Here is a 26,558-nt window from a genome sequence, read left to right as displayed (position 1 = left end):
GCCTTCTTCTGCATACCGCCTAAGTCTTCCTTGGTGGCCTCTTATCCAAGTACTCAGCAGCCCTGCTTAGCTTCCAAGCTCTGACTAGCTCTTGAAATACAGGCCAATGTGTCTTACCAGGGATGTACCGCCTAGAGGGACATATGGGGTCAAATGTCTCTGGGCTATGACCATTTAGTCACAGGGGGCGGAAAGTAGCTCCCACCCTCCTCACTGCCAGAAAAAAAGTTGTTTGGTCGTGGAGGGGGAAGGCTGCTGCCCATACTGGGGGGAGGGGGGCAGAAAACTCAGATTTTGCACCAGACTACATTTTCCCTAGATACGGCTATGGCCTTATCCATTATTTTTGTTTATCAATGTCATCATTATTTAATTCAGTAAAACAGTAGGACACTATTGTTTAGGAATGTCATCATTATTTAATTCAGTGCAACTGTAGGATGCTATTAGTCCTCCTCTTAAAATGTCTCCTCTCTAACCAGTTTTCTTCCAGCTAGGCTCATTGCAGTTCTATAGTGACCTACAGATGCCAGGGAATATAGTACTTCAAGATGAATTTTCAGGAAAAGGAAGGGCTAAGCACCCCTCTCACTCGCTGGTTGTACCCTCCCTGTGTTCCCATTAGTATGATTCACCCCTTCCCTGACTGGGCAGTTAGAGTGCTTAATTTGAACCAACCTGTTGTCATTTTCATGGATAGTTATTCTTCCCACCTCAATAAGTTTATGTTCCTTGGTTTTGAGGAATTTAAATCCCCCTCCATTTTAAAACTATTTTGCAGAATTATTCATTTATATTGAAAAAATCTAGCCATTATATTGTGAGTTGTGAATGGTGTTTCTTTGGAACCTGTAAGTGTTACTTGTTAATGTTTTTGGATCTACATGACTCACACTCATATGGATGGTTTATGATGAAGCGAAACACTTTCTGGGTTTTTTTCTGTAGAGACTGTGGTTGATATTACACAATTGAACATATTTTCTGCCTCTGTACTTCAAGCCTGAGAAGGATATGAAGAAAAAATAGCTGGCACTTTCTAGCTTGGAGGGGCACTTCATACACCATTTTTTGTTTGGAGGGTCTCTTCAGACACTTTTTTACAGAAGTATTCAAGCACTGTTTATTCCACAGAGATTCTGTACAGTGTTATTTTGTGTGGTTTAAGTCTTTTTATACAGCACTGTTTGTGCATTGTTAGTTTAGAATGAAAGCACTTTTTGTGCTGAGGAACATTCATATTGGGTGTATGTTGCTTTACGTTTGGTAAGTGCAATCATCTCTTGCTTTAAAAATCCTTCCTTTTTGAGAGTTATTTTTGTTAGTTCGTTAAGTATGGATAACACTAGGTAACACATCCATTGCAAGTGTGTGATTTAATATGTGTTATTATAATAATTAGAAATGATTCTCTGTCTCTATTCAAATATTTTATTTTTGGCTTTTTAAAATTGACTTTAGTCTTGCTGTAATTGGATATTTTTTCCAATATCTAGGCTTTTGACTTTGAAGCCCAGGTACAGCACTGTTTGTATGATTACTAAAATCTGCTTATGGCATGCTTTGGTCCTTGTGGACTAACTGCATATATCTGGGAGTGCCTTTGCTGCTAAAGGTATGGTCAGAACAGTCAGATTTAACTGCTTTTTTACAAGAAAAGAACCAGTCAAAAGAGTAAACGATCCAATCAAAGTAGGTATGGATCGCTTCGAACGCTCCTAGCAAAGTAGGATGAATCTAAATAATACATATTAGCAGTCCCCAACCTGATTCCCAAGTGTACTAATAGTGCCCACTGACACCATTCTTGGCACTCACCAAGGGTGTGGAACTTTTGCCCAGCAGAGCTTCTGATCGGCCATGTGCGATGAGATTGACTACAGATTTTTTTCAAAAAATTGCTTTGGCATTAGTTGCTATCACAGCACATAGATCTTTACTGCATGACTGAAGGTAAGCTGATTGTATGGAAGAAGGTATTTTTAAACAATATGCTTGTTTGAAACTACATCCTGTTAAACAGTGTTTTTGCCTGAAATGCTGAAGAGTATTAGAGTTATGCATAACCTCACTCCCTGACATTGTGTAGTTGGCTCCACTTCTTTGCATCAATCATTTTGTTGTAGCACCCACCACCTTGTGTCTGAATTCCAAAAGTGCCTGCAGGCTCCAAAATGTTGTGGACCTCTGTGGTACATGAATCTATATGGATTATCAGTACCACCTATTGCATGGTGATGGTTTCTGTGTGGGTAGCATGATGCTCACTTTTTGATTCCTGGTGTCTATTTGTTGCTTTGCCAAAGGAAAAATGACTTTCCTGTACCTCACTGGAGCAAGAGGCACTTCAGAAGGACCCAGAACACCTAGTCAGAAACAGCTGGCTCAGTCATAGGATGATACATGGCTTAATTTTTTAATCCAATGCTGCAATTTTTTTTGTGGTTGCTTTCATGGCAGCCATTTTGTGGTAGTGGCGACTTCTTTCCCTCAACATTCCAAAAATGCCCACAGGCTTGACAAGATTGGAGACCTTGACCTATTGAGTTTAAGTCTGATGATCTGCAGATGAATAGCAGGTCAGTTGCTTCCTTTGGAACTCTTCTACTGGTATGGGCATGAATCCTGCATCCAACCCCAGCCTCCTCTGTCTCCCACCATTAGTCCTTAGATTCACTACCCCTTCTCTCCACACTGATAATAGTATCTCTATCAAAGCTGACAGTGCTGACTCTGTTCCAATTTCTTGGATGAGGCATACTGTGAAGTGATACCTACCGGTATGTATTTGTACCAGTATGGACACCTATCTTCATTTCATCATCATCAGTTGCATATCAGTGAACATACATGCTGGGCTCTGAGTGGAAGAACCTGGATGAATGTCAATGTCAATGTGATATAGAAAAGTGTAGATGTTAAAAAACAAATCAGATTTCTTATTTACTCTGTAGATGCAGGAAATGCAAAAACATTGCTTGTGAAAGTAATCAAAATTTCAATTTGGAAACCATTATGAGTAGAAGGGAACATTTTCCCTGAATTACAGACTATGTTCTAATCACTACCACCAATGCTTAATTTTGTTCTTTAAAAAATTAATAGGCCTGTTCCTCTTTCTGATCTGTCCTCTGTTCTAATCACTATCACCAATGGTTAATTTTTTTCTAAAAAAATTTAATGGGACTGTTCCTCTTTAGTCAATAGCTTCTCCGGGAAATTGCACCATTTATGATAATGCTCCTTTTGGCTATGATCCTGCAATAGACTCACTGAGTAAATAATGCTGATATCATTCTGCAGTAAAGTGCAGAGGCATGAATTCTTCCATTTTACATAATTGAAAATGAATAGCAATATTCATTATGATCAGGTACCTAGAAAATGCATAATGAATTTTATCAAAAAGGTTACTTTGGATTAACTAACAAATAGTGATTACGGAATTCTTGTTGCAGACACAATATTTCCTTTCTCCTATTGTTTGATTTTTCCATTATCCTTTGCAGTAAAATTTCCTTTTCTACTATTGTTTAGTTTTTGCATTGTTGAGCTTTGCCTTTATGCCATAACTGCTATTTTCAGCCTTACAGGAAAATCTTGAGAATTGCACATACTTCAAACCATTCAATACCAAACAATGAATGGGCCTGCAGACGTTTGAAAACACAAGAAAGCTTACAGTCCAAATTGGACTGTAACTAGCCTCATGACAGTAGCTGGTTAGGCGCTACTATGTAGTGATAATAACAACACTTAGAATTTTGTGACACGTTTCATTTGTTCATGATGCTTTAAATTCAGTATCTCAGTGACCATTACAACAACCTTTTAAGTAAGTGAGTGCTGATATTCCCATGTTGCAGATGTGCAGGTGAGCTAATCCTTCTTTGCCTAGGACCTCTGCTGAGTTAACCTCTGAGTGCATTTGAATTAAGGACATTGCATTATAGGCCACTTCCTATGGAAGACCTTTTGGCCAGTGTGGGGTAGTGGTTAAGAGCAGTGGACTCTAATCTGGAGAACTGGGTTTGATCCCCCACTTCTTCACATGAGCAGTGGCCTCTTATCTGGTGAACTGGACTTGTTTACTCGCTCCTACACTTGAAGCCTGCTGGGTGACCTTGTCACAGTTCTCTCAGAACTCTCACAGCCCCACCTACTTCACAAGGTGTCTGTTGTGGGAAGAGAAAGGGAAGGCGTTTGCAAGTTACTTTGAGACTCCTTACAGGAGAAAAAGATGAGGTAAAAATCCAAACTCTTCTATTTTGTCACATCGTGCACTGTAATTTTTAAAAAAGAGCTAAAATTTGGATTCAGTGCATACATCCCCATAAATTTGGAAATGATTTCAAGCAGCCAAGGGCTGGAGAAGAGTTTTAGCTTTCTACCATACTGTTGTTGCCACTTCAAATGGACCTACCAGAACTGATCTTTGCTCTGCTGGAAAAATGTTCATTTACAGTATGTTACTTCCTCACTGGGAAGTAGAATAAGGGGACAGGGGATTTTAAGGACAGGTTAACCTGCCCATGTTATCTACATCGAGGACTACTACAACTGTTATTTATCTGTCAAAACTAGTCACAGACAAACCTTCCAGCATCTTTTCTAGTTTGGCCCTGAGATAGCTAGCAGCTTATTTATACGGAGGGGTTGACTTCGGGGGAGTGGTTGTGGTCCCTGCACACTGCCTGATCTCTCCATCCCGCAACACTGTTCTAGAGGTAGAAGGATCAATGAAACTGAGCTTGGTATTTGCATCCTCACTGGAAAGACAATAATACTAGGAAAAATTGAAGGCAGAAGAAAAACAGACAGACCCATCATGAGAGGGATTGACTCAGTGAAGGAGGTGTGGCCCTCAGTTTGCAAGACCTGAGCAAGACAGTTAATGATAAGATGTTTTGGAGATCACTAATTCATAGGGTTGCTGTAAGCCAAAAGCAACTTGACAACCCAACACACACAGCTTTAATGTTATACTTAATGTCATGCAAGTGGTGGTGTACATTTGTACAGGCTTCCACTCCACCATGCTTATGGGGTTTCTGGGCTGATTAAAATGTAAACCACGCTTGACACCCAGTATGTCTATTAATGCAAGGCTGTTTCCGCACAGGCGGAATACAGCGCCAAAGGGACGCTAAAAACTGAGACCCTGGGGAGGGGTTCGCATGGCCAATGCTGCTGCGTTGCAGCAGCGCCAGCCTCACCACCCCTGAGCAGCGCAAAGGCGCTGCTTCGAACCGAACTCCCTGAGCGAGGGTTTTGGGAAGCAGCGTCTTCCAACCGCTGCTGTTCGAACGGCAGCAGCTGGAAGGCACCATTCCCCCCCCACACCGTCGCTGAATGCCGTACCTCTCCTCCTGTGTTGCAGAGGCCAGGGGACACACACCCTGGCCTGCGACTCCAGAGCCACCATTCCAGCCTGCGGGTGTGTGTGTGTGTGTGTCCCCTGGCCTCTGCGACGCACTGGAAGCCAGGAGGAGAGGTACGACGTTCAGCGACGGCGCAGCCTGTGTGAAGGCTGCACCACCGCCTGCCGCTCTGCTGGGACCATCCATGCGAATGGTCCCAGGGTGTGTGTGTGTAACCTCAGCTTGTGGGTTCTGTGGGGCAGTACTTGGAAGGAGTTGCAAAGAACCAATTTTTAAACAACGAAATGGTTTACTTTTCTTTACAATTAACACTTGTAAAACATCAACATTTAACGTTACAATTCAAGGTCCTGTTCAGGTTGCATTTCAAGTCCTTCTATTTACAGTCTACTGATATTGCCAAGTCCAAATTCTTCTTTGCTGGTGGTTGGTTTTGAAGACTCCAAGGGCTTGATGAACAGGTTGCAACATGATGAAGGTTTCCAGGAGAACTCTCACCCATTACAACCACGCAAAGAAAACCCTGGAAACAATAAAGCTCCAACATTTTACAACATAGCAAAACAACAACTACCTTCCCGGTAGTTCCCAGCAATATTGAAATTACCTTAACTAAAGGTGTTGGGGCTTATAGAAATCAAGGGTCAAGTCTGGTAGCCTTGCTTCTTCTGCCAAAGAGCTCTTGCAGCCTCTCTGCTGCTCGGTCATCCACCCTTACTGGGTCCAGCCATTCTGGGCCAGCCCATTCTGGGCATGGGGGTTCACATTCTCCCCACTAAAATTCTGTGGAGTCCGACGGTAATTTACCCAATGCAACTTTTTTGAAATCATTGCACAATGATTTCCCCAGAGATTCTATTACTTGGAGGAACCACATTTGGTGCATCTGAATGCAGAACATTGTGCTTTCCCTTGCAAGGATTTCCAACTGTTCCAAACTTAAGCTGCACTGGAAGTTTACACCAAAACTTTCAGCAAATGTTACAAATTCAACAAAAGCAGTTTGCAGAAGGGATGGGGGGATTGCAACTGGAATCCCTTCCTTCATATAACTGCCAAACAGTGTTTCAAATTAACACACAGCAACATATCTTGAACTTTCATAACAAAACAGTTTTATGGGGATCAAACCCACAACTTGCTGCACACTTTCATTGCAAACAATTTATATTTGCAATCTCACTTCATGCCCGGCTGGTTGGAAGCCATTTGTAACCTCAGCTTATTGAGTTCTGTGGGGCAGTACTTGGAAGGAGTTGCAAAGAACCAATTTTTTTAAACAACGAAATGGTTTTACTTTTCTTTACAATTTAACACTTGTAAAGAAACATCAGCATTTAGCGTTACAATTCAAAGGTCCTGTTCAGGTTGCATTTCAAGTCCTTCTATTTACAGTCTACTGATATTGCAGAAGTCCAAATTCTTGCTTTGCTTCGAATTGGTTGGTTTTAGAAGACTCCAAGGGCTTGATGAAGACGGAGTTACCTTTATGATAGAAGGTTTCCAGGAGAACTCTCACCCATTACAACCACACAAGAAAACCCTGAAACAATAAACTCCAACATTTACAACACAGCAAAACAACAACTACCTTCCCAGTAGTTCCCAACAATATTGCAAATTACCTTAACAAGGTGTTAAGGGCTTATAGAAATCAAGGTCCAAGTCTGGTAGCCTTGCTTCTTCTGCAAAAGAGCTCTTGCAGCCTCTCTGCTGCTCCGAGTCTCCACCCCCTTACTGGGTCAACCCATTCTGGGCCAACCCATTCTGGGCATGGGGGTTACATGTGCATTGGCATTGTTTATGCCGACACCCCCCCTGCTTGGTGCCCGTGGAGAAAGGGCCCAACATTCAACATCCTAACCACGTGTTGTGTGTGCTGTTGCTAAGTCTGCTTCTTACATTAATGACAGAGCATACAATTCTGGCTGCTTAGCACATGTATAAATGCATACATTTGAAAACATATTTGCAATATGCATTCACTCATTTCTAGTACTGCAAAATGATTTATGTGTTTCAGAAAACCTTTATGTTTCATAGGTGGGTGGTGCTGGAATAGTAGGAAACTTCAACATCATGCTTCCATTCTGAATGAGGCCGAGATGCTGACTACCTACTAAATTCTAAGTAAAAAGTAAGTAACTCTCACTGAGATCACTTTGAGAGAGTCTAAGTCTGCAGTCCTTTGCAAACTTACTGAGTAATAATTTCAGTTGAACTTACTGGGACATACCTTTTAGCCTGGATAGCCCAAGTTAGATTGATATTGTCAGATCTCTGAAACCAAGTAGGATCGACCCTGGCAAATATTTGGATGGGAGACCTCCAAGAATACCAGGGAGGTTGAAAATGGCAAAACCACCTCTGAATGTCTGTTGCCTTGGCAACCCTACCAGAGGTCTCCATAAGTCAAATGTGACCTGACAGCAAAAAGAAAAAAAAGTACAGGATACTATAAGGGTTGATTAATAGAGGCACATATACCAATTAACTTGTCAACAGTTTATTACTCAGTATTCAACTATGATCAGATTAATGTGCAAATTGTCTTAATGGAAAACATTGGCTTTTCAGTTATCATTGATTGATATGGAAGTTGGACTCAGAAGAAATGGCTGTATCCTTTCATTTTTTTCCCAGGATTTACAAGCAAGCATCTACTCAGTAGGGATTAGTTTCTTCAAAGTAGCACTTACATAAATTCAAGATGAGTTTTCACCCAAAGAAGCTGAATTTGTATCACTAGTTAAATGAAGCCTGGCCATTTTATCTAATAGCAAAAGAGAAATAAATAGCAAACATCCAGCAACAATCCACATGGAGGGGAGAAGCCCCAGACTTCAATCACTGATGGAGGGGAAATTTTTATGACCTAGCGGGGAGCCATTTTCACGGTGTTTGTTTTGGCCCTGGCTTAAGGATCAGTTCACACCTATTGTTTGGAGTTGATTATAAGAACACTGCTAAATTTGTACTGTTCTTAGACCTTAGCAGGGCCAGCTGATATTAACCACTGGTATTATGCTAAGGATGGAAATGGAACTATACTTTACATAAAATGCACGCAACAAAAGGCCAGTAATTTCATTTCTTACAGCACAATCCAGAAGCTGCCTGTCATGAGCCAGTCCCTGGACATTGAGGACTCTGATGTAGAGCCTGAAGACACTGTGAAGCCACAGTTGACTCCTCACATGGAAATACAGAGAGCAGAGCCAGCTCCAAGCCCTTCCCTACGAGCCAAGGCAGAGCCTGTTGTTATACAGCTGGGAGAGCCATCAGGAATCTCAGAAGAGCAGGATAAGGAGTCAGATGCATGAAGGAGACAAAGGCAGAGGCTATAGTTATAGAGTAAAACAAGTTATAGTTACAGAGTAAAACATTGTTGCTAGGTATGGCAGAAGGCTCTGCAAAATGATGGAATCTGCATCTGAGGAGGACTGAGTCCTTGCAGGATCCTAGCCTCTGTAAGCAAAATCTCCTATATTAACCCTGTCTTGGGCTTAGCTCTGCCTAAGTGCAGCAAGTATACTTCTTGGTAAACTCCGCATGCCTGGTCTTCCTCTGTCTCTCAGCCTGTATACCTGATCTCCTGCCTGTGCCTTGATTCTGGACTGCCTTGACCATGCCTTTGCCTGCCCTGACTCTGGACTGTTTTGGACTATGCCTTTGCCTGCCCTGACTTCAGACTGTATTGACTGCACCTCGCTTGCAGCCTGCCTGCCTGGACACTGGCCTGTCTGGCCATGCCCTAGCTAACAGCTACTGATAGCACACTGCTGCAGCTGGACACCACCACCACCACTGCCCTGGTGTGCTTCCTCCAGAGGACTTTCAGGCAGCCCGGGGGTACAGTAAAAAAGAAAAAAAAACACCCTGGCAGCTCAGTAGCATAACTCCAAGGCCCAGACCGTGGTGTTCTCCATTGTAAAGCCTGGGTGGAAGTTGACTACAGTCAGCCCCACTCCCAGGAATGCCCCAACCTGCCTCCCTGCATTGGTATCTACTTGGATGCCCAAGTAGCTCTGCAGCAGTGCCCACTTTCAGGTTTCTCCACCACAGAGCTGAAGGGTGCCCATGCACCAGTGTCTTTGCCCTCTCCACCATTCCAGGTGTCCCTTACACTGGAAGAAGGAGCAAATGCCATGGCACGGGTCTGCACTGATTCAAACAGTCAATTCACCCCTAGACTTAGATGTTAGAGATAAACAGCTTCGGGAATAGGTGATTTTGAATTGAGAAGCAAAATGGATTCTTAATCTGCTGAAAACATCTTTCCCAGGTTACTTTTTCCAGTAAAGAGTTTTCAGTGCATGCATACTTTAGCAAATAAATCTTTGGAACACTGTGGAGAACTGGTGTGGCTTTATAGTAGAGAACTGCTGGACAGTCAAAGAATGATTTCCCCCTCCTGGAGCTGCTGTTCCCTATTAAAAGCAATTTTATTAGAAATGTCTGTGTGTAACATAGCAGCTCACCCTTACAATAATCCTTGTCCAGCTAGAATAGCAGTTTTTAAGAGTAGATGACCATTTTCAGTACTATATATATGTCTATTTGCTGCAATGTATGTCTATTTGCTGCAATGTTATAAAGCTGCTCCTCCTCCTGAGTAGAACAAGTTTCTGACTCTTCTGTGCACTGCCATTTAACCCAGCCAATTCAGATACGAAGTGCTGTGGTAGATACTTGAAATCCTTACCATGCGGAATCAATGCTATGGTGGATCTTCTAATTTCATCATGCCATCACAACCTTTGGATTGTTGTGGATTGTTTCAGCTCAGGCCAGGTTCCCCATTCACTAGGCTCATAACTTTTTTCCCCCTTCTGTTCATGAGTAAGATTGAAGCCACACATACAAAGAGCGAAAAGGTTGAAATCATAAATCTGTCTTTCTGCATGGTTATAAATTGATTCATAAACCAGTCTTCCTGCATGGTTATGGATTGATTCATAAACTTCATACAAATATATTTCAACAGAATGAAGAAGGGTTGATATGTTGTGTTTGTGTGGAGGGAATCGCTAACATTATGCTGTGAGACAAAAAGAGATAACATTATTTCTGTTATACTACAGAGTAACTTAGGGAGGCTGAGGCCGATTAACCACTGCCGGCTATTCCTTGCCCTGCTCTGGTGTGAAAAGTTGAGCAAGAAGTGCTCTTGCTTTCCTCGCAGAAAGTGAGAAGCATGTGCGGGGCAAGAGGAAATGCATCAGGGCAAGAAACCTTGCCTTGATGCTGCTCATCTCTCAGCATGCCACAAAGAGGAAGCGCGTCAGGACAAGTTTTTTTGCCCCAATGTGCTTCTAGTCCCACTGCGTGCCCCAGTGCCGGTGGGTAATCAGTTTAAATGTTCCTTGTACATTCTTTCTCTCTAATTGTTTCTCACTAGAGGGCCAAACAACAAGTACTAATGACAGAACTTTAAACATAGATTTGCCCAAATCCTGTGCAAAGTGGAATTGGAATGTGATTTGAAGTACAAAAAGGTATCCAGATAACAAATGCTGAATCCTTTCCCTCTGCTTGCTTGTCTTGGAATCCAACTGGGAGAACAGTTTGGTGGTGAGCTGTGAAGAATTATCAAGTAGAGAAAGACTCAGAAGCCCACATATACCTTTCTCCTCCAACTGCTGTGCTAACCTCTTACTTTACACATGTGAACTGTCCAGACTTGTGTTTAAAGATGTCCGTTTCTAATGACATATAATTTATCATTTATTCTGCTTTCCTATTCTCTGTTCATTCTATTATCTCAGCCCTTCCCCAACATGCTTTCAGATTCACCATACTCATTTTGTACAGGTGATATTTCTCTAGGCTGCACAGCATCAGCATATGTTTGAGACCAAAATTACCCATAAAGCTTTAGGAGCTTTGAGAGGTATTTAAGTTCACAGGGCAATTTATTATATCACTCTCTAAGAACAGTGATGCTGAAACAGAAAAAAAAAATTCCTGTCTTGCTTAATATTATTGCTTAAGTTGGCTTACCCGGGCTTTCCACATAAACAGATTGCACGCACCACTCAAAAAGTTGACCATACAGGTTGATTTCTCTCCTCACAGGGAATCAGAGTCAGGTGACACAGCCAACATATCCAACCCCTTTGTTTCTGCAGAGCTCCTCAGAGAAAACACAATGGAACCAACTACCCTTTCCAATCTCTGCTGTTTTAAGCAGGGAGTGTACTATAGCTGACTGGGTTACAAGTTACGACAAGCAACCATAGTCATCCCACTGGTATTTTTTGCAAAAACATGAAGCCATTGCAATAACATTAATCCAGCCTCAGGGCATGAGCAAAATATACATTGGGTACCTTTGGACTTGGCACTGAACCGTTCACAAAGGCTCACATGTACGTTTGATGAGGAAGAGGATGATGTCAAGATTCAATGAGATTAATACAAAACATTTTTCCTATGCACCATGTAGCACAAACAATGCATCTTTGTAGGTAGTACATTGAATCAGAAAATCTAATGTACTGGAAAAGATCGTTCTGGGCAGCCTGAGCAAACAGTGTGAGTAAATATTCCAAATGCATTTCAGACTGGGAGGAAGGCCTCAGGGGCTTATGTAGAAGCATGGGACATCAGTGCCAAAGATTTAGTGTGACATACTGATATTCATCCTGTAAACAGCCAAGGCTCCAAGTTTTCCCTACTGGGTCTCATCACATCACCAGTGATCTCCTTCCCTTGCTGAGCAGCAGAGGAAGGTCTCCCACATGGAAGCCATTTTTCCCTTTGCAGTGCTATGGCACCAGCACCAACAGTTCGATAAATATAGAACAGGAGACTGTCTATGCGGGAAAAACCCATCTGCTCAGTTTCCCATTTCATGTTTGCCTGCTTTGGGTGTTACTCTATAGTCTTAAAGGACTCTGTCAAGATCAGACGGCAAGCAGGTTCTAGCCTGGTCTTGTTTGTTTCCAAGTGAAACTACAAAAAGAAAGAAAATATGTTCTTGAAGTTATTGGAGAGGGCAGGAGACACTGACAAAAGAAAACAGATTTTAAAAGAGCTGGAAACTGGTGAAAATCTGGGGGTGCGTATGTGGGAACTGTTGGGTGATAATGTGACCTTACATCTGAGGAAAAGCTAGAGATGTCAGGTGTCAACTGATGGTGATTGTTATTCTTTTTTTCTTCATGCCTGCTGCCAGTGAGCAAATGGGAAACCTGCTGCAATTCCCTCCAGGACAGATTGTCTTCTCAGTCTCCAAACAGCTTTGCCACTGACCAACAAAACCTCTGTTTTCTCTGAACTGACCTGTTCATCAGCCCTCATCCATCCAATTACCTTCTCCAGGCACTTCCAGCCTGACTGGATCCAGTGTTAAACCATGTGCACTGCCTCTGAAGTCCATGTTTAATGCCCACAGCCACAATTCAATGCTGTTCTGTTCTTGGTTTAGCCTGATCCATCTTTAAACTGCAGGCTCTGCCTCTGAAGCCCACAATTTAAAGCTGGATCCACCCAGGCCGAGCCCACAGTTTAAAATTGGACCTGACTAGACTGAGCCTGCAGTTGAACATTGGGCTTGGCCTCAGTGGGCTCAGCATTCAGCTCTGCATCTGCCTTTGGACTCCAGCTGGGCCTCAGAGGCAGCCGGCAGCACGGGTTTTGCTCTGTACTGCCTGCAGCCTCCCAGCCCCAGAGGAAGATATATTTTTCAGGTTTGGTTTAATAACCTGAATTTTTTTTTTGAAAAAGTCAATATGTATTGGCCTTTTGGGGGATGATGGGATCTGAAAATGTCCTGGTCTAATAAACCTGAACTTGAAAAATATTATGTATTCTCAAAGGCTTTCACGGCCAGATTCAACTGGTTGTGGTGGGTTTCTCGGACTGTGTGGCCGTGGTCTGGTGGAACAAGATCTACTAGACCACAGCCACACAGCCCGGAAAACCCACCACAACCAGTTGAAAAATACTGATCTTTTTTGTTGTTCACGGTTCACCCCTAGCTCTTGCTGGGCATACCATAGCTGCTTGAGACAGTAGTGGGTTCTTGTGCTGTAGTTTGTTTATGGGTACTGTCAGAGAGGAAAACAGGCATCAGTATGCCATAGTAAGCTACTTCCATATATGACTGATATGGGGGCATTATTGGCATGCCAGTCCTTGATTGGTGAGTATCAACTGTATCACTATGGATTCCCATCAACTACTGTGCTCTTAGTACTTTGTAGCTGGATCTCTGAACTTCCGTTCAGAAGTGAAATGAGACAAAAAAGATCCAGCTACAAAGTACTAAGAGACCACAAAACACCAAGCAGCTATGCCAGTGCTTTATGATGTTTTAAATCACCTACAGAAAGATGGATGTAACATGTTATTAGATAAACATCATTTAAAAATGACACTGCTTTAAATCACCAGTGATGAAATGGACAATATTTTGTTTGTGAGTGGATCAGCACCTCACAAATCAGTCGGTATCATTAGAACATTTCCTTGTGAACTGATGGCACTTTGTTTTCCAGGCTTCTTACAGTTGGCATGAAAATAAAAAACACTTGAGAAAAATGTCAGAGGTCTCTTCTTGTGAGGTTCAGTAATGCATGTATTTATTTAAAATGTTTATTAGCCACCTTTCTACCTTGTGGAATTAAAGGTGGCTTACAATGTAAATACAATGACAATTATTTTAAAAAAATAAAGACTACAATTTAAAATCTCAATTAGGACTGTGAACAAATAAAAACTAAATGTGTCAAATGTAGTCCAAAATTAAACTGCCTCCTGAAGAACAAAAGTGAAGGGGCCAGGCGCATCTCCCTGAGGAAGTTGTTCCATAATTGTGGGGCTGCCATCAAAAAGGTCTTCCCTTGTTTGCCCTCCAGACGAGCTTCTTTGACCAGTGGGAGAATCAGGAGGACCTCTTCCAGTGATCTAAATTCATAGACAGAATGTACAGGAGAAGACAGTCCTTCAGATACCCTGGTCCCAAGCTGCGTAGGGCTTCAAAAAACAAGGCAAACTCTTTGACTTGAGCTTGATTGCTAATTGGTAGCCCATGTAGTGCTAGCCTGGTAGCTAGCTCCTAATAGTTAGCCCCAACAATGACGACGTGGGCAGGGCCGATGGAGCCCAAAGAAGACAAAGCAGCAGGACTTCCTGCTGCTTCGTTGTCTTCGTGCCAGACTGTCACATGGGGGGGGGGCAATTTTGCACCCTCACATGACCAGATTAGTGGCGCCAGGGGACAAGGGGTACCCCCCCATCCCCGGGCAGATATGCCACTGTAAGGCATTAATTACTGTGGCTAGATCTGAGTGACCCAGGAATGGTCACAGTTGATACACCAGCCAAAGGTGGACAAAAGCACTCTGAGTCATTGCAGCCAACTGGTTTTCTAAGGTGACTGCTTTGTCAAGAAGCACTCTCAAGATACAAACCTATCTTTTTAAGGGGAGTATAACCCCATACAGAGTCACCATAGTGTAGTGGTTAAGAATTCTAATGTGGAGTACCAGGTTCAATTCCCCACTTTTCCACACCACCTGCCGGGTGACTTTAGGTCAGCCACAATTGTCACAGAACTCTTTCAGCCCAAACAAAGGCAGGCTAAGGTAAACTATCTCTGAATGTCTCTTGCCTTGAAAACCCTGTGGGGTTGCCATAAGTCAGCTGTGACTTGATGGGCGCATATATAACCCCATCCAAGACAGGAGAGATCTCAAATCCCCAATTGCCTTTCTATTAATCCAGGGAACCCCTGCCTTGACAGGATTAAGTTTCAGCTTGCTCACCTTCATCCAGAGGCTTATATACTCCAAGTATTGGTTCAGAACATCAACAGCGTCCTTGGAATCATGTGGAAAAGAAAGGCAGAGCTTGGCGTCATCCACATCTTTGTGACACTGTAGCCCATTCCTGCTGATGACCTCTCTCAGTGGCTTCATATAGATATTAAACAGTGAACTGCGCAGGTTTGAGGAGCTTTGGTGTCTTAATTAAGCAAGCTGAGCAATTGTGTGCATGCTCATTTTCTCTATCAGTGCCAGCATGGCTGAAAGAAATGCGGAAGGAGTTGTGCTGTGCTTTTTAAAGATGCCCCTCCCAGCATGAAGTGGGAGATTGATTATTCCAGTGGCAACACTGCAGGGGTCTTTGAGACAACATATTCCTAGTGGAAAGAGGTGAAGTGAATATCTCTGGTCAGCAGTGGACCCTCAAATCTCCATGAATTTTCCAACCTGAAACTGTCAATCCTGCAATAGTCCTGTTCTGATTAAATATTTTCTGTGTACAAATATGGAACTAATTTTACAAAGGGACATAAGTATGAGGAACAATCCTGATTTAATACTGACGGTCTTTCATACTGTACCATTTTAAATAGCTTTTTGTGGATTCCTTTGTAAACAGAACAGTGAACAATCAGCTTTATTTCCTTAAATGTAATCATGTAGGCTAATAAGATTTAAATATATTTAATTATTCACCTCATTGTCATTATGGATATACAAATATCGGTAGTTTTGTTCTCCAATAAACTAGAAGTTGATACATTTAACATATTACAGAGAAAATGATCAAACTTCAACTTAAGTTTTTATAATCAGAGAAAAGTAGTCTTTAAATGCAGGCATTCCTGATTAATTTAGTTGTATTGTCCACCTGATTGTCCCTAACTCTGCTAAAAATGCTTATCAATACATTGGTTTCATTCTAATGTAAATTTTATTTGTTTTTCTTCTTGTTCCTTCTGAAGTTTGCTTATGGCTTGAGCAGAAAATGTAATGTACTAGAGAGCCACTGGTTTCAAAGAGACCTGTTTACTGTCCAGCACACATATCTAATTATCAGTCAATCATACAATTTGTGGATTAGCACGGTAGCTTCTTCCTCAGAGGACGTGGTTCACTTGGCTACATTAGGCTGTTTTTGAACATGCTGCAGCTCATAAACATGCTCAGCTGGGATTTCATCACTACAAATAATCTCAGTAAAGAATGACTTCATTTGTTTGTTAATTCTGATTTAGCAACAGAGGCACAAGACTTTCAAATTATTTATTTGTATAGAAAATTAAATTTTATGCATCAAACAGAAGAGGTTTATCCAGTAATTTCCCCTTCCTGCAATTAGTTTACAACCAACCTAATTCTAAGATTTCCTGTACTGTTAACTAAATGCATATGTACTGCCCCATTTGCCATGATGTTATGGTGCCATCACAGTGACAATACTCTTCAGGTATAAAAGTTAGAATCAAGATATTAGGTTGGAGTTTTATTTACAAAAGCTGGATGTGGCATGCAGTGCAAGATAGCCAGTTTACCGAAATGTTAATTTACTTCAAATATAACCTTTGGGGATCAATATATATGACTACCTTAGCTGTTGAAGACATCAAGTATATGATATAAATGAGAATTGCCTGACAGAAGAGAACAAACTTTCACGGAAAATGTAAAAACAACAAAAAATCTTGTAGCATCTTGGAGTCTAACAAATTTATTGCGGCAGAAGCTTTTTGAGAACCAGACTGGCATGGACTTCTTGTGAAATGAGGCAGAAAGTGATGTATTGCGTGGTGGATCAGAAGAAACAAAGCACATCTCTCAGGTAGCTTTACTCTTACAGCTGCATGTATGAATTTTCACTTGGATAGTCAGAGCAGCATCAGCATGAAGGTAAAGGATTTTTCACTTGACAGTAACAGGTTAAATCATTCAACAATCACCAGCCCATAGTTTTCACCAGATTACTGTAGTATTCAGGGAGGACTTGCAAATAGTTGTCACAGATCAAACTGTACGTAACAAAGCATTCATATCATTTCCCATCATCTCAAAAACAACGTTTTTCAATTTAAGCATCCAGCTAAGATCAAGAACGAGTGATTTGTTACTCATAGATAAACATGCACACATGTTTCAGTTGCCTGTTGCTGCTGGGCAAGAACTGCATATTTATTGTGCAATAACAAATCAGTTGTCTAGAAAGGCACTCTCACTTGCTTCAGGTCAAGGCTGATTCACATTACGTAGGCCCTTTGCTATAGATCAACAGTTGATACCGCAGCAGCAACAGACCACGATTAGGTGCAGAGTTGCAGGGCTATACAGAAATATTAGGTGGAGAAGGGTGAATGGTAGAACACGGAACACGGATGCTGGAATGGACTCAACTGGAAATGACTGAAGCAAAGCCATGCATGGGCAGCGCTGCCTGGGGAAGAGGCAGGTGCACCATGGCTGGGGATGGTGACGCCTCCTAAGAGGTTTGCTGCACCATAGCCAGCTTCAGGGTGGCTGAGCAAAAAGCCAGCAAGTGAACTTGGAACAACAGCACAGCAGCACCAGCATATGGGGTAAGACGGGGTCCTGATGGACAGGATGGCTACCATGGCGCCTTAGCTGTCTAATAGATTTCTAGCCACTGGTTCCTGGCTGCTTGGTCACACAACCTACAAAGTAAATTCAGAGGGAGGGCTTGGCCACAAAGTGGGTGTGGACTTTGCTCTCTCTGAAGGGTTGTGCACTGGTTTGAGCCCAAAGTGCAAAGTACCAGCCCATTGTGCTACAAGTGAGCCCAATGTTCAATGTGTCAGGCTGATGGTGCAAAGAACTAGCTCTGAGATTTGCCTCCCAAGGGTCCCCATGTTCGTGTTAAGTCCACACATCTGGTAACTGTTGGACAGTATCCCAGACCAGGCACCTTACCTGCCCAGAGATATGTATACCCAGAAAAGAGTTTATGAGGGGGGAGGGGCCACACTATTGGCTGCTGCTCAGGGGACTGGGCTGGCTTCCACCGGCACCCTGCTGGCCAGTGGGGCTGTGCTAATGGGGGCCTTTTTCATAGTCCAATAATGCAACTCTGTGGGCTAGGCCACAGTTTTTGCTGGCATTACTTTGCACTCGTGGTAACAGCTGTGCCAACACTCCTGCACTGTGTTCCACACCGCTCCCCAGCACTGGTGTATGTGCCCTGGCACCGACGTAAATGCCACTTATGAAAATGCAAGTGACATTTATGCCAGCACCAAGATCATACTGCCTCCACAGCACTCCCCTGCCTTTGGATTGTGCTGGAAGTCTGTGAGGCCTGTAAACTATAGTCTATCTTAATTGCATATATAATCCTAGGTTATCTCCTTTCATTTCCTTGGGAGTTTTTCAGAGCAGGCGCCCCTTACTTGCAGAATAAATATTGCTGTTGTGCTTGCGTTGTTTCTCTTCTGAAAGACCAGTTACAAACTGGCATGACTCATTTGTAGTCTAATTTAAACTACAGCTTTCATCAAAACAAAAAGATATTATTAGGAAGCCTAATGGAAAGGTGAAATTGGTAGCAAAAATGAGTGTTGACTGTTATATCAGGGTTATATACATGGCATAACCTAAAAATGATTAACTTATGTAAATAATTCTGTGTTTCTTACCTAGGTAAAGTAAATCATGGCCACTGTGTCATTTCTACTTCAACAGTAAGTCTTTTTTACAATGAATTCTGATGGATTACTACTGAACATTGCAAAGGTAGTGGCAGTCCCAAGCAAAATAATTTTAAATCCAAATGTGTGTCTGCTTTTTGCATATTTTAGCAAGAAGTGACCATGAATGCTAAATCTTCTTAGAAGAATCCTGATTCTTCATTTCAAATATTTCCAGCAAGATGTCAGCCTGTCACAAGAAGAGCTTATTATATTTGACTTAAGTTTGTTGATGGGTCCTTGCTGGGCATTTTTGATTCCTCGAAGTATTGGAAGGTACATTCCTACCTTTTCACTTCTGACATCATATTTATAACAACAAACAAACTCCAGACTTGCCGCTTTCACCAATTACTCTGTTGGGATCATTCAATTCGTCGAAAAGTCCTGTTTCAATGACTTCATTCTGCCAAGGTATAGAGATAGCCCCCGTGGAAAATTTCTTGAAGAATTTAGTGTCTTTGTCATCAAACTCAATTCCCCTAACTTCAGAGAAGTCAGCAATGTCTGCAACGTCTTTGGCATAGACAACAGATGGATCTGGCACAAAGGGGGGATCCGTAAGACCTGCCTCCAACCTTCGGAAGTTTATGGATTTAAAGAAATGATGCTTCCTAGGATCATCATTAGCATTTCTGCAACAAGATAAAAGACTGTTAAGCAAAAGAAAACACATTCTGAATTACAAATTCTGATGCACAGATCTTTGGGAAAGCCTAGAAGCTGAGGCGGAGCAAGGGGAAACTGCACTCTGGGCACATGTGTGCCTGGTGCCCCGCCGCACTGATGCCTGCCCTGCCCAGGCCACACCCCTATGCTGGCGTGCGCCCGGGGCGTCGCCCATCTGCCCCGTTGACGCTACACCACTGTTAGAAGCAGAGATCAAAGACATGTTGGTGTGATATCCTTTTTACTCTTTGAAAGTACTTAAAACATTGGGTAAATAAAGGGACAAGTTTTTTTTTAAAAAAACTTCATGAAAAAGGAATTCATCAGATGGAGTCCCCATCTTAAACATACTTAACTGGAAGTACATTTTCAATAAATTAAGGCTAAATGTCAAATGCATTACTTGAACAGAATTCAAATCACTTACAGATTAACAAAACCTTTTTTAACCAGCCATAGGAAGACAGTGATGATGCCAGCTGAAGGGTGGGGGGTGGGGATTTTTAATGGATGTTTTACTGAGTGTTTTAAAGTATGCTTTTATGGCGGTTTTTAATGTTTTATGTTTTAACGGGGCTTTTAACCCCATTATGTAAGCCACCCTGGGACTTCGGTGTCGGGGGGTATAAGTGGAATGAATAAATAAATAAACTATTCTAGTGCAAAATATTGTGAATTTTATTTCATTCCTTCAGTTGTGTAGTTGCGTCCACCATTCTTTGTCCAAGGATCTTAGAACAGCTGCCCCATGGGGCTGGGAGCAGCTGCAGTGCCATGGCTGAGCGTCCAGCTTGTGGATGGGGCTGTAAGTTTCCTGCCTTTTTCTCTCTGTTCTCACCCAATTTATTTGTTTATTTATGACTCAAGGGTAAAGCCAAACCGGTGTTCAGCTTACACAGAATAAGAGGGGGAAAAAGAAGAATTTGGATTTATACTCTGCTCTTTTCAACTATAAGGAGTCTCAAAGCAGCTTACAATCACCTTCCCTTCATCTCCCTACAACAGACACCTTGTGACAGGTGGGGCTGAGAGAGTTCTGAGAGAACTGTGACTAGCCCAAGGTCACCCAGCAGGCTTCATGTGGAGGAGTGGGGAACCTGGTTCATCAGATTAGAATCTGCAGCTCATATGAAAGAGTGGGGAATCAAACCTGGTTTTCCAAATCAGTGTCCAATGAACTTAACCACTACTAGAGCATATTGGCTCTCTACACACTATGGCGAGGGTGTACTCCTCTGAAGAATCAAACTCTTGGATGTCTCACTGACCATGGATGCCCAGGTGACAGAACTAGTCAAGAGTATGTCTTTCTAACTTCCATGGGTTCCCAGCGGCCTTTTCTAGAAAAGGTAACATTATAGTTATACATTTGGGTATCATCCTGGACTCCTGGAACATTCTATATGTGGCACTACCTTTGAAAACAGTTTGCAGAATGCAGCAGTTAGGGTGCTCACAGGAACTGGCTGCACTAAGCACATTACCCTCATCTTGTGCCCATTATTGGCTGCCAGTGTGTTTTCTGGGCCAATAGAAAATGCTGGTATTAACCTTTAAAGCTTAAAATAGCTTGTATCCAAGGAAGCTGGTAGACAGCCTCCACTTCTACCTACCAGTTCACAGTCTGATGTCAGCTAAGGAGGCCTCATGGGAGGACCCCCCTAATGAAGAATTCTGATTGGTGGGAGCCTGCATGAGCACATCCATGGCAACCCCCACTAATCTTTGGAATTTGCTTCTCTCTGCCCTGCAGACCGTTCCAGCATCAGCAGAAAATACTTTTATTCCAGAAGGTCTTTTGAAAAGTCAGTTCTGTCCTTGGTGCTTATAAGTTTGCAATCACAGCTATCTGTTTTAACTAATATCATAAAGCTTTGAGCATTGCTTTTCAAATAGACCAGTGCGATAAAATTATAATTATTTTAATAAATGAAATAAATAGATCACCTACACAGATTGTATTCAGGTCCAACCAAATATTAGAAAATATACAAAATATACAAGAAGCTTGCAATGTGCAAACATTAAAAACCGTGGTTTGCTGTGGCCACAGTTCTGTAAAATAAGAGACTGTTGCACATTTCTTAGCAAAATGTTGTGGTTTTTCAGCCAAGTGATAAAAGAATTAAGAGAGAGCACTGATATAAGTGCTTAACCACATCTGCCATGTATGAGCCATGGACACTTTGCTGCTATTATCTGTGTTCCTCTGACTTCAGTGCCAGCAGGTTATGGTAGGGAATGCAGTTCTGAATAGCCCTACTTAGAGTGACATTTTAGCACCACCTCCAGGCTTTTTTGTGCATGTACAGAAGTCACCAGAGGCCACAGAGGAGCAAGAAAGGAAGTGCAGCCATAGCTTTTTTTTTTTTAATGGTACTGTGTGGATATTCCAATGTAGGATCACTGGAGAAATTCTACATGATAAAAAATAAGCTCTGCCTAACATAAACTGAGTTTATAATCTGTATTCCCCCTAGATTTCAATTAAATCTTTTCATGTAAGGTATTTGTTAGTACCAAAAGCATAACACTGCAGTTTAGGCCATTTGATGTCACATTCATGACCAGGTTTGTTTACGTAGCAAACATGCATATAAACAACCTTGGCACTTCTTTCAATCTGATATTATTTTATAACAATGAAGATAATTGTATCACATTTGGATCCTGTCTTTCCTGCTCAAAATGGTGCATTTGGAGAGGTCCCATTTTCTCTTCATAACAACTCTATGAGACAGATTTGACTGAAAGGCAGCAACTTAAACAAGACTACCCAATGAACATCATGACGAAGGACAGATCTGAAACAAGCTGTCCCAAATTGAAGACATTTACTATTATAATACACTGGCTCCCAATGTTTAAGGTCAGGCTAGTGGATCCAGTTCTATGTGGTGAGAATAGCATTTCTGAGGTAAGGCATGCCAGCTTTTTGTGGATTATTTAATTAATTTATTATTTATTTATTGCATTTTTTACTCCACCCTTTCCCAACCTGACTCATGGCAGCTAACAATCTGAATAAATACAATAAAAAAATAACCATGTGAAAGTCAATTAAAATATAATTACAAAAATTAAGACTAACAGAAGTGCCCATGGCTTTCTCAATTGATGTCTTCAATATCAGTTCTAGAGAGAAACCATGCAAATGCTAAGTAGAGGAGCTGACAAAGTTGTCAATGGAATGGGGGCGGGGGGCGCGGGGTGGCAGCATAGACAGGGGCATGGAAAAGGACAAGAATGCAAAGGAGGGGGGAAAGGAAAAGGGAAGGGAGGGAGGGGAAAAGAGGACAGGTAACGTTGCTGTCCTTAGCTGTAAGCCTGGAGGAACATCTCTATCTTGCAGGTCCTGTGGAATTGTACTAAGTCATGTACAAAATTAATTTTGTGTTAACCCCACAATCTCTTTCCGTCTCTGCCAGTTCAGACCCATCAGCATATAGTGAGGATCTTTTGTTCTGGTATGAGTCACCTTACGCTTACCCACATTGATTTTCATTAGCCACGTTGGTGCCTTCTTACCCAATTTAGAGCTCTTCCTGTAGCTCTTCACAATCTGCCTTGGTTTTCACAATTCTAAATAATTTGGTATTATCTGTAAACTGCTCACTCTCAATTCCGAATAATTTATTAACAGATTAAATAGTACTGGTCCTAATACTTATTCTTGTGGAATCTTGTTGGGAGAACTGTCCAGAGAACAGCTGCTGATCTGATCCCAACCCAAGTGGTTCCACAGGCCACAACAGAGCCAGCCAGGTGCCATTTTGTAGCCCTGTCAAGATTCACTGTGGCTCATGAAAATGTCTGAGTTGTGTACCCTCTATAGATAAAGGGATGGAAACCTTAATTGATAAATTATTAATACTAGCCATCTCATCTTAAGTCTTATGGACTAAATTGTTGCTAATGAATTAGTTATTGTGTTGCTCCTTTTTAAATGTCTTAAAAACTTTTGGAAAGATGTTACAGTTAATACTTAAACAGTTAAATACACTGCAACAAAGGAAAAAAATTACAAACGAAAGAAAAACAAGAAAACCCCCCAAAGGATTAACTTTAATTTTAAAAGTTTGCAGTTTTTCAGCTTTTGATAACAGATGATTACTTATCATATTATTATTCTTTTAATGATTAACATTCTTTTATGGTAAGACCTACTTTGCCATTTCAGTTCAATTGTGAACATAGTTATTGCATAGTCTGCATTGTATATCATATTGTTTAACAATAATAAATGTATAACTATTACTATTATTATCATTGTTGTTGCCCTTTGCATAACCTGCTAGATTAGTAATCTGACATTTATGTTGATGTTTTGCTTTGAGATTCCTTAGTTGCAGATACTAACTACAGTGTAGATGAGCTAAAGAGCAGACTGCATTTGGGATTTATGTGTTTGAATAGTTGACATTTTTGTCCCAGTGCTTGGTTGTGCATGATGTTGATCTTTTCTTTGGCTTTAGTCCTACAGAAACTGGGTTGGACACACTAATTTTCCATCAGTGGAAGGGAACTTTCTTGCTCCCCACGCCCCCAGCCCCACCCCAGTCCACCACTCTCCACAAAATGCTGCTCCTGGATGATAAGAAGTCCTAAGGAATAAAGGAGAAGGTCTGCAGCAGGAAGGGGGGATTGGTAGAACTTGCCACTTTTTACTGTGGATCCAGTCTACATCTCTGAATGTGAAACCACATTCAGCTGTGTTCTTTCCATTACTTCTGTGTCTCTTTCTGTATTTCCCTTCTTTCTGTTATTTCCTGTGTCTGTCAAAATACAGATTATAAATTTCTGACAGCAGGGGCCTGTCTTCACTCCTGTGTTACTTTCTAAAGCACTGTGCAGGTTTGATACCGTGTTTCCCTGAAAATAAGACAGTGTCTTATATTAATTTTTGCTCCCAAAGATGCGCTATGTCTTATTTTCAGGGGATGTCTTATTTTTCTGTGTTCTGTTCGTTGGGCATGCTTCCAAACTAAAACTTTGCTACATCTTACTTTTGGGGGATGCCTTATATTTCACACTTCAGCAAAACCTCTACTACGCCTTCCAGGGCATGTCTTATATTCGGGAAAACAGGGTAGTGTCAGGGGGATTGTATCTATAATGTGATTGAGATGCATTCCTAACTCATTGGAACAATCTCCCTGACAGATAGCACTATTTAAATAATAACAAATTCTAACAACCTGTGTACTTTTTGTCATTTACTAGCAGGCTATTTTGAATCAAACATAACGCTTTTGGAAGAATCTTTTAATGGGTCTTCCCACATGGCTTAAAATGAGAAAGGCTACAGTCGATCTGAGGTCACTTGAATGAATTACACGGAACAAGCGCATTGCCATTTTTAAAATTTTATATTTAAAATTTGCTATTTTAAAAAATACATTTTTCAGTTTTGACTTTAATGGAGACCCATGCTGATTTATCACATCATTTCTCCCCTCCTCCCCTTTATCTTCACAACAACATTCTATTAAGTTAGGCAGAGAGACTGTGATGGCTCCAAGGTCACCTGGTCGGTTTCTATGACAAAGCAAAAATTCAAATCCAATTGTCCCAGGTCCAAGTCAGCCATGCTAGCCACCATATCACAGTTATGGTTACCAACCTTCAGGTGGTGCCTGGAGATCTTCCAGAACTACAGTTGATCTCCAGACTGTGAAGATCATTCCCCCTGGATAAAATAGCTGATTTGGATGGTGCAATCTAAATTATACTCCATTGAGGTCCTTTCCCTCCCCCAAATCACCTCTTCTCCACACTCTACTCTAGCCACATTGGCTCTCTGTTCCCATGTATTGTCGAAGGCAAAAATTCAAACCCAATTGTCCCAGGTTTGGACAATTGCCATGCTAGCCACCATATCACATATCTCTGTTCCCAGTTTGCTTTACCCCAGAAAAGGCGAAAAACTAGTTTCTGCTTCCTTCCTATCACAGAAAGGGGAAAATGGAACGTGAAAGGGGAAAATGGAACTTGCTATGCACAACTAAACTGGGGAAAAATGGAATACAGATTCCACATGGCTGAGGACAGAAGATGAAATGGTTAATCATGGTTAATCTGTGCGGTCACTGGCTCTTCAATAGAAACAAAAGGGTTAGGTGTCCAAACTGAAGCTGCCTATAGAAGCTTTAACTTATGCAACAGGTATTTAAACAGATTACTCAAGGTCTCAATGACCTTAGCAGAATCTTTAGCTAATCTTTACATAAGGATGAGCTGTTCTTGAACAATATCTCCAGTGTAACAGGCAGAGATAGGCTTTTTGCCACCTCTGTGTGAGGGATGGCTTTCCCTACTCTTAATATTTCCAAATATGTTACACATTGGGACTATGAAAAACAAGTCACACTCATTGTTTACAGATTTTCAGTCTGCACATCCCTAGTAGTTTCTCATAGCAACTACCAGGACAGAATAGTTGACTGTGTTTTGTTATATATATTTTGTTAGCTGGCATTTTTTGTTCTGGTGCATGACTGTATTACTTTTATTTTCTGTTTCTTGAGCTCCACCAATTGCATTTGAGAGTTGGATAACAATTTTTATTGCTCTATGGTACCAAGATCTGGGTCACAGAATGGAAACCACGTTGGAATCATGCAAATTTATCACAACTATCAAAAAATGCTAAAGCAGCATATTTTAGAAATAACAGCAGCATGAGAAACATCTGCACAAATAACATTTGCAAGGCAGTTCTCTGATCCCTTAGAGGTTAATATAACATTCAACAAGCTGGAACAAAAGAGTAGAAGAACCAAAACCATGGATCCATTAAGAAACTTCAACGTTGTCTTGCAGACTTGTTGCATAGGAACACTTTCCCCATATACAGTAACTAGAAGGGACCCAAGGGGATTGTGGGTGATAAGCAGAAAGATTAAGAAAGCAAAATCTGGTAGATAGTTTACTTAGTGCACTGTATAGGTTTAATCAAATGAGTCAATATATAGGTCAGAAACATGATGAAATATTATGTGATTATGCATTTTACTAGGTTCGCTTGTTATTGGGATGGA

At 41.5% G+C, this 26,558-nt stretch overlaps 1 protein-coding gene across 2 annotated transcripts in view; it reads right to left on the bottom strand.

Moving 5' to 3' along the window:
* Nucleotides 1-2,527: 2,527 nt before the first annotated feature.
* The window catches only part of GRK7 (G protein-coupled receptor kinase 7), a 63,003-nt gene continuing 38,972 nt past the window's right edge, over nucleotides 2,528-26,558 (bottom strand). Inside the window, exons 4-6 of one of the 2 annotated variants that reach the window (XR_007245300.1) lie at nucleotides 17,758-19,484; nucleotides 12,933-12,938; nucleotides 2,528-2,539 (exon numbers count right to left, since the gene is read on the bottom strand). Coding sequence is in view for 1 of the 2 variants with exons in the window: in XM_048506396.1 (XP_048362353.1) it covers nucleotides 19,160-19,484 (325 nt within the window). In the remaining variant the exon portion in view is untranslated. Of the gene's footprint in view, nucleotides 2,540-12,932; nucleotides 12,939-16,406; nucleotides 19,485-26,558 lie in introns of those variants that run through there. The other variant, XM_048506396.1, reaches the window with a different exon arrangement.

This window comes from Sphaerodactylus townsendi, linkage group LG08 (genome assembly GCF_021028975.2).
Source record: "Sphaerodactylus townsendi isolate TG3544 linkage group LG08, MPM_Stown_v2.3, whole genome shotgun sequence".
In the NCBI taxonomy this organism is placed as follows: domain Eukaryota; kingdom Metazoa; phylum Chordata; class Lepidosauria; order Squamata; family Sphaerodactylidae; genus Sphaerodactylus; species Sphaerodactylus townsendi.
Note: the sequence above shows the minus strand (reverse complement) of the source record. Positions and strands in the feature narration are given on the sequence as shown.